At 42.9% G+C, this 8,808-nt stretch overlaps 1 protein-coding gene across 1 annotated transcript in view; it reads left to right on the top strand.

Moving 5' to 3' along the window:
* The first annotated feature begins 1,414 nt into the window (after positions 1 to 1,414).
* The window catches only part of Psmb2 (proteasome subunit beta 2), a 31,114-nt gene continuing 23,720 nt past the window's right edge, over positions 1,415 to 8,808 (top strand). Inside the window, exons 1-3 of the mRNA XM_005353233.1 lie at positions 1,415 to 1,620; positions 7,345 to 7,467; positions 8,647 to 8,717. Coding sequence (XP_005353290.1) covers positions 1,530 to 1,620; positions 7,345 to 7,467; positions 8,647 to 8,717 — 285 coding nt within the window. The 5' untranslated portion in view covers positions 1,415 to 1,529. The remainder of the gene's footprint in view (positions 1,621 to 7,344; positions 7,468 to 8,646; positions 8,718 to 8,808) is intronic.

Here is an 8,808-nt window from a genome sequence, read left to right as displayed (position 1 = left end):
AGCCTAAGAGCTCCCAGGGATCCTGTTGTCCCCACCTCTCATTTCCTCTGATTCAGCTCACAGACACATGGCCCCATGCCAGGCCTGTGGGTTCTGGGCCAAGGTCCTTGTGAACCTTGCTTGTGAACTGCACCATCTCAATAGAACGCTGTATGCAGCTAGCACCATCTGTAACACAGCTCTTCGTAAACATGGAACTTGGTCCTCTTTTCACCACTGTTACAGTGGTGCAACACAACATACCTCTGCGCACAAATTCTGTGCACAATTGTCTCTGTGCAGACATTTATTCGGATAGATTTAATAGATAATGCTCATTTAATTTACTCTTACTATTTTTGTGGAGATGAACCCTGGAGTTTTAAATATGCTAGATATCCATTCTACTGCTAAGCGACACCCCAACTCCTTAATGTGTATTTTTTTTATTAAGGTATATCAATTGTACCAAGTCATGTTTCATTATGGCATCCCTATGTGTAGTTTAATTATAGTCACACCTCTATTACCCTTTCTTTCCTTAAAAGATTTATTTTTTGAGTGTTTTTGCCTGCATATATGTGTGTGCACCAAGTGTGTGCAGTGCCTGAAGAAGCCAAAGAGGTGTCTGAGTTACAGATAACCTTCCGTGAGTTGTCATGTGGGTGCTGGAAATTGAACCCAGATCTTTCGGAAAAGCAGCCAGTGTTCTTAAACATTGAGCTGTCTCTCAGTCCTTTCTATCTCCTATCTTACTCTTTCTCTTCAAGAAACTATTTTAAGTGGGACATGGTGGCCCAGGCCTTTAATATCTGCACTGGGGAAGCAGAGGCAGGCAGATCTCTATGAATTTGAGATCCTCCTGGTCTACACAGTTTAAGCTAGTTCCAAGCCAATCAAGGCTACCCTGTCTCAAAAACAAAACAAAAACAAAAACAAATATTTAAAATTTGATTTGTGTGTGTGTGAAGGTCAGAGGAAATCTTTGGGGAGTCAGTTCTCTTTCCGTGGGTTCGAGTAATTGAACTTTGGTCGTCAGGCTTGACTGACACGCCTCCTCCTCCTGCCTCACCCTACCCAATACTAGGATTTCCAGAGCGGACCACGACCAAGTAGTTTTTGTTTGCTCTATTTGTGAGGTTTGTTTCGCTGTGTTGCCCTGGCTGGTGCTCAATATGGTTTTTCTCCAATCTAGCAAGCAGGGCAAGACTTCAGCCAGTTTACCGAGCAACGAAACAGAAACCTGAAGACCCACATGCGCTGGCACTTCTCACACAGGGCGCGGCTTTATCTTCGCACAGATTTTGGTAGATAAGGAAACCGAACATTACATAACCCACAGGTACGTTATTAAATGACACCTGAACCACTTTACGCCGGGTCTTTGCTCTCTCGCGAGAGCTGACGTCATTGGTCCGCGCCACTGCCCGGGCTGTCGCGCGGTGTGCGTCACGCCCAGCTTCGTCCGGGTGTGCTGTCTCACTGGTGAGGCCGTGAACCCGGAAAGTCCTTCTCTCCGTAGACCCTGCTGCCTCACACTTCCCGCCACCATGGAGTATCTCATCGGCATCCAGGGCCCCGACTATGTCCTCGTCGCCTCCGATCAGGTGGCCGCCAGCAACATTGTCCAGATGAAGGACGGTGAGAAGAAGCAGGGGAGGCCCGGCGGGCCTCGGTGTAGGGGCAGTCGGCGGAAGTTGGTGAAGTGTAGGGTGAACCCCAGGACAGCTTGGAAGATGGAGCTCAGCCCTGCTCTGCACTTCCAGCACGGCAGGATTTAGAACCGAGGAAGCTGGCAGACAAGTTTAGGACCCTGTCTGTGCTCTGGCCTTGCCCAGTTGCCGCTTGCTAAGTGAGAGTTTCCCAGGGTGGGGGATTCAGTTTGTAGGAGCTGAAGCGTGTGCTCGGTGCTAGGCTCTTCAGAACTCCGAATTGCTGGTTAAGTTTCCGCGATCACTAGTAGAGGCTAGTTTGCGGGCGCCCTAGGGTGGGATCCTGGGGAGCGTGAGACTGGGGCCAGACTATGGCGATTCCAGTTTGCGTCGGCTGTCTTCAGTTGCCCGGCTCAGATCCTCCTTCAGCTTTCACCTGCTGCTAGGTTTTCCTTGTATTTAAATAGTTAATGCAAGCAGAGATGGCGTCTCTCTACTTGCTTTGCTTTTTGTACGTTATTTTTTCAGTGCTCAGATTTTTTTTTTATCTCTCAACTAATAATTTTCAACATAAAACTTGTTGGGAGGATTATGTGTAAGAGTTTAGCACTGGACAAATACTTAACAAACAGAAGCATTTGTGTATCAGGTGTGTCCAGCCATAAGCACTATTATATCCTCTCTTTGTAGAGTTAGTTGGACACAGAATATTAAACAAACAAACAAAAACCTTTCCTAAGGAGATGTCAGAAAAGCTCAGTAAGGAAAGGTGCTTTTGGCCAGGCCTGCCTGCCCGAATTTGATTCCAGAGCCCAGATGGTAGAGAGTGAAACTGATTCACTGCGGGTTGTCTGTCCTCTGACCTCCACACCCCTTCTGTGATGCTTGCGCAGAACAAGAAAGAGTCCCTAAATAAATACATACTTTTTAAATTATTAAAGAAAAAGTTCCTAAGTTTACAAGTGGCAGACCCAGGTAGTAACCCAGAAACCTGTGTGACTTGGGACTGAGGCTACATACAGTTCGGTGTGAAGTACAGTCCTGCTATGCACAAGGTCCGGGTTCTGTTTTTAGCACTGCAAAAACAAGTTAGTAGACGGTTTGTGAAATATGATCCCTTTTACCCATAACTACTATACGCAGCTGCTGCTTTTATAGTGGCAATTGACCCACAAAATCTAAGAGTGTGTTTTCATAATTGATCATAGGCATGTTTAGAAGGTATTTTGCTTTTGTCCAGTGAATTAGAAATTCATTTAACAAATTTCGGGCACTTCTGTGTACTTACTTTACAGTGCTAAGTGCTGAAAGGAGGCGGGGAAAGAATGCTGTGTAGTCCCTGTTTTAGAAGAAATTAGCAGAGTTGGGATGATGGCCAAGTAGCTGTGCAAGCACGCAGATCAGAATTTAAGTCTCAAGTACTCGCTTTTTTTAAAACAAGGCATACATGGCTGTGTGCCTCTAACCCCTGTTGGGAGCAACGAACACAGATCCTGGGAGTTCACTGTCCAGTCAGTCAAGCCCAAAGGGTGAGCTGCTTTGTGAAAATAAATACAGTGATGTCCTTCTCTGTCCTGGGCACAGGCAGGTGTACCCATGCACTCTTATGTGTATAGCACACACATACACACACAGTAATTCAATAAGAGATTTAGATACGTGTATATATAATTATAAAACAAGCCAGAAAGTGTTTGATTTGTCATGACGAAAGCCCTCAAACTTTGCGCTAATAGGAAGAGGGGGCTGTTTTTAGGTAACAGTGGTGAGGGGGAGATTCTGGTTGTAGAGATTAGGGAAAGCTTTGAAGGCAAATAGCAGTTAATCCTGGTCTCTGGAAGAAGTGTCGATGCTGGAGTCTCCTGAAGCGTATGATGGGAGGTGAAGCAGCACAGGTGACTGTGGCCGCTTTTACAGAGAAAAAGGCACCTGTCTGGTCGTGAGCCTGGGGCTCCCATCTGGGAAAACAGAAAGAACTCTATGAACTTTGCTTGAGCTCTGTTCTTTCTGAAGAACTTGAAGTCATACACCTGCAGTATGAATTGTTTCTCAAGAGACCTTAGGACATTTAGGGTTAGTTTGTAGAAGTTCTGTTTGTAACCAGTCTCCTCATAGTCTGCTGTGAGGGCCAATTTGCCCGTTGCTCTAAAGAGCAGGTGATTTTAGCATGAGGTGTGTGCGTGGAGCAGTCAGGGTGTCTTCTGTTTCATCACAGGGATAGTGAATGGCTTTGAGATGGAGAATGTGCTCCAGGCCCTTATCCATACTGTACTGGTCGTTGTTACAGGGGTGCAGCTTCTTAGGTGAAACCTGCAGAAAAAAGCACAACAAGAAGAGCCAGGCACAGTGTTTCCCTTTAATCCCATCCCATAAGAGGCAGAGTCAGGATGATCTCTAGCTGGAGACCACCCTGGTCTGCATAATGAATTCAAGGCTGTTGTAGGATTATGTTAATGAGACTCTGACTCTGTCTCAAAAAAAAAAATCAAAGAAAAACCTAGGAAGTAAATACAAGATGCTTTTTGTGTGATACAAGTATTACTAGTTAGTGTTAGATTAGGGGGTTTTTTTTTGTTATTGTTTTTTTTTTTAAGTGCTTTTTAAAAAAATTTTTATTTTACATTCCAGCTACACCTCTCTCTCCCACCCATTTTTGTTTTTGGTGGTGGTAGTTTTTGGTGGGGGTGGGGGTTAGGGGAAGCTTGCTTTTTTTTAAGACAGCATTTCTCTGTATAGCCTGGCTGTCCTGGAACTCACTTTGTAATACCAGCTGACCTCGAACTCACAGAGATCCCCCTGCCTCTGCCTCCGGGGCACTGGGATTAAAGGCCTGTGCCACCACCTCCCAGTTTAGGCTGGCCAGTTTTTAGATTAACAATTTTAGGAGTAAGTCCTATGAATAGCCACAGAAAAGAAAAAAGTGTATGGAATAGAAAAAGGATACATTTGAGCAAGTTCTTGAAAATGAGTTGGAAATGATTGCACTCAACTGGTGTGAAAAACTTAGGGTAGAGGGTTTAGAGTTGTCTGAGGGAATCTGTAGAGTAGGCACGAGTGATGAACAGTAGTGATTTGGGGAGAGGCTTGTTTTGTCAATGCTTTTAGGGGAGGAGGGCTTTGTTGCTCTTTGAAATGGGGTCTTAACTATGTAGCCCTGGCTGGCTTGGTACTTCTCACGTAACCTAGCCTTCCAGGACTGGAGTTATAGGCATGTACCAAAATACAGGCTCAGAATCCTGCCAGGCATTGTTTCTTCATCATGCTACTCACTAGTTAGAGGACATCTTCCAAATGCCTGCTGGTGAAGCTAACTGGGTCAGCTCTCCGCTTGCTTGGATATGTAGTTAAGTTCATGCCTTTTTCTCTTGCCCTAAACAGAGTGCCTTTTTAAGTTACTCAGAGGTCTCCAGAAACTTGCTTTTCTGAATTCCCACAGCATATGTGATTTATAGACTCTGTTGTCTAACACTAAGTGTAATAGTTTTCCTTACCTGTGACTTAGGCAATCGGAAGTGATAGTGTCACCACTTACACATTTTTGGTAACTGTGTCTTACCAGAATGCATGTCTGGTCGGTTCCCCTCAGTGTGCCCATGTGGCATTACATGCTTGTTCTCATCTGGCTGTCTGTGTGTGGGTCCTGTGAGTTTATTGAGGGTAAGAACGTCCTAGAGCTGTGCGGTGTCTTGTTCAGCCCTGTTCTGAAGGCTGTCCTTTGTGAACGTGAACATGCTCCCTGTTTAAGGTAAATTTGCCTGAATCACATTTATTTCATAATTAAGAGTTTACGGCCTAGAATCTTAGCCTTTTTACTTAAATGTGATATTAGTTTGTAAACTCACTCCCCAACAAGAACTACTTTGCTCCCCGATATTGTGTGTGCAGACATGTCACACATGTGTGCGGGAGTCATTTCTCTTCCTTCCTCTCTGTGGGTTCTGGGGATTGAATTCAGGGGGGCAAGTGCCTTTTTTACCTGCTGAGCCATGATGCTTATCCTTTTTTGCTTCTAAAAATAATGTAAACTTATTAAATGATGTTTTCTTACAAAGATGAAGCATGTTAAGTATAGAGATTTGGAAAATACTAATAAGCAAAAGAAGGAAATCAAAATTGCTCATGTTCTTACCATTGTCTGTCAGGAACTTAGAATATCTACCCTTCTGGCCCTGTGCGTGCGTGCATAAATGAATCTTCCTTTTATAACAACTTTACAAACTAACAGTCTTTGAATGTGTAGCAAGTGAAAATTTGTTTATTTGGGTGTTTTAAGGCAATTCAACATTGTCTATAGGCATATTTTATGTAGGATCTCCCCCAAGTCTAAAAATCCACATTGTTAGTGTCTACAACTCTCCAACACTTGTAAAGTATTTGATAGTTGCATTTGTTCCTTAAATCCTATTAAGAGATTTTGACATTTCAAAAGCTTTCATGCAGGAAAACATGTCTCCCAGGGGAGATTACTCAGCACTGTTAGAGAAATGGAAAGTGAAAGCAGGGGAAGATAGGAAGAGTTAAGCTCTCCTCTGAAGCTGAGACTAAATACTGAGCTCTCTTCCCTAGGCAACAATTACAGCCTGATTAATTATTTATCTATTTAATCTGAATGAGTCTGGTTCAGCTAGATAAGGTTAGAGTAGTGCGGTTTTTGTTAGGTATTTAGATAGCTCCCTGTTAGCGCGTTCCTTAAAGTTTCTTCTTTGGCAGCTACTTTTCTTTTTGTTTTGGAAGTGCAGTCGTTTACTTTGAGATTTGAAGTCTCCGCTGATTGTTTTTTTCTTGAAATGGTTCCTTAATTTGAACTGTAGAATCGATTCCTTTCACATTTTTTGTATGTTTATATAACATTTGTATTTGTAGTAACAGAACTTTGAGCCTAGTCTTGTGCCTCAAGGTAATCACCGTAGTCTGGATTCTTTCAGTTTGCCTCACTCCCTCCCACCCCGTTTTTCTATTCCTTGTGTTTTAAATGTTCTTAAATTGTTTTTTGTTGCTTGTTTGTTTTGTATTTTGAGATAGGGTCTCACTATGTAGTAATAATTGTCTTGTAGCATACCATGTAGAACAGGCAGGCGGGCGCCAGCTCACAGAGATCAGTTTACCTCTGCCTCTGGGGTACTGGGATTAAAGCATGTGACCCCATGTCAAGCTTAAATTTTATTGTTTAATTAATTAATTAAGTGCTAGAGATTGGACTCAGGACCTCACATGCACACAGCATATGCTGTCTCACTCTGATACATCTATAGCTCAAAATTGTAATTAGAACAAAATAGTTATTTATTTTTATATGTATAGGTGTGTGTATGCACAGGTATGCAGTGCCCCTAGAGGTCAAGAGAAGGTGTGGGATTCCTGGAACTGAAGTTTCAGATGGTTGTGAATCCTAATGTCAGTGCTAGGAATCGAACCTGGGTTCTCTGAAAAGCAGCCAGTGCTCTTTATTACTGAGCCGTCTCTCCAATCCTGCCTTCCCCCACATTTTTTAAATGTTTTAAATAGTCTGCTTTCATATACAATTTTCAGTTGAAATTAACCTTAGTAAAATATGTAGTTAACCTATTGGTTAGTGAAACTATTCTTATAATAATAATGGTTAGTAAAATTATTCAGCTAGTAATTAGAAGGCTTGTTTATGGTTGCATATAATAAATGACTTTTTGTTTCTGTGGTGGTGTTTTCTAATATGGATTTTTTTTTCTTTGAGCAGATCATGACAAGATGTTTAAGATGAGTGAAAAAATCTTACTCCTGTGTGTTGGAGAGGCTGGAGACACTGTACAGTTTGCAGAATATATCCAGAAAAACGTGCAGCTTTATAAGATGCGGAATGGTGGGTAAGACTTGGAGGGTAGCTTTGGCTGCTGCATTAGTTTTCTAGGGCCGCGTAACAAGGTTCCACAGACCAGACAGTTTGAACAGCAGAATTCTTTCATATCTCAGGAGGCTACAGTGTGAGGTCAGGGAGTTAGCTGGATTGAATTCTTCTGAGTCCTTTTCGTTGACTTGTAGGTGGCCATCTTCCCTCTGTGCCTTTACATGACTTTTCCTCCGTGTTTCTGTCCAGATCTCCTCTCATGAGTACACCAGTCACATTGGACTGAGGCTGGAGAAATGACTTAGTAGTTAAGAGCATTTGAGCTGCTCTTGCAGGGGATCTGATTGGTTCCAGTCCCACGTGATGGTTTACAAATGTCTAGCACTTGAGGCAGAGGCAGGTGGGTCTCTGAGTTCAAGGACAGCTAGGGCTGCACATAGAAACCATCTTAAAAAACAAAAAGACAGAATATAGCTTTAGTTTAATTTTTATATGATCACATATGTAAAATGATTAGTTAACATCCATTCATACATTTTTTTTAGGCAGTACATTTAGCATTATGTACCCACTTACTTAAGTATTTTTGAAGATCTTACTAGTGTTAAACACTGTGCTTAATACGCTGGAAATTTATGGGTGATCAGGACTCGGAACCTGCCATTCAGGAGCCTAAAACATATGCTATTTGGGCTTACACATACTTAGTGTGAAGGGTCTGAGAGTGCTCCTGAAGACTGGTGCTGTTTCTTCGGCTCTCCTGAGAGGGATCAACCAGATAAGATTAGGAAGAGTTGCTTGTTCCATGTGTTTTAGGTGCTAAATGTCAGTGCCTAAAAGAAAAATTGTGTTTGCAAGGCTAGCCTTTAAAGACCCTAAGTTACCCTGGTAAGTACAGTTTGGAAGATGGAGGTGGGATGATCAGGAGTTCAAGGCCATCCTCACCTGCAGCCTGACTTAAGCGACCCCGTTTACACAAGATCATATTTTAGAAAACATAGGTAAATAGAAATGGCTTTTAACAATAGTCCCAGTTAGAATATTGTGGTGGTGCATACCTGCAGTCCTGGCACTTAGAGGCAGAAACAGGAGGAGCTCAAGTCTTTAAAAAGAAAGGGTGTAGAGAAGTGATTTGGGTGGATGCTGTTGTTTTCTTCTGCTGCACTCAGATACGATTCTTTATGTATTGTACAGGCTATGAATTGTCCCCCACGGCAGCAGCTAATTTCACACGTCGAAACCTGGCTGACTGTCTTCGGAGTCGGGTAAGCAGTGCAGCTAGCGGCCTACCATAACAGCACAAAGGTGCTTTTATATTTCTTGTAGACATGAACGGTATTTGCCCCCTTTTTGGCT

The sequence above is a fragment of the Microtus ochrogaster genome, chromosome 10, assembly GCF_000317375.1.
Source record: "Microtus ochrogaster isolate Prairie Vole_2 chromosome 10, MicOch1.0, whole genome shotgun sequence".
In the NCBI taxonomy this organism is placed as follows: Eukaryota; Metazoa; Chordata; class Mammalia; order Rodentia; family Cricetidae; genus Microtus; species Microtus ochrogaster.
This window is presented reverse-complemented; position numbering and strand designations above follow the sequence as displayed.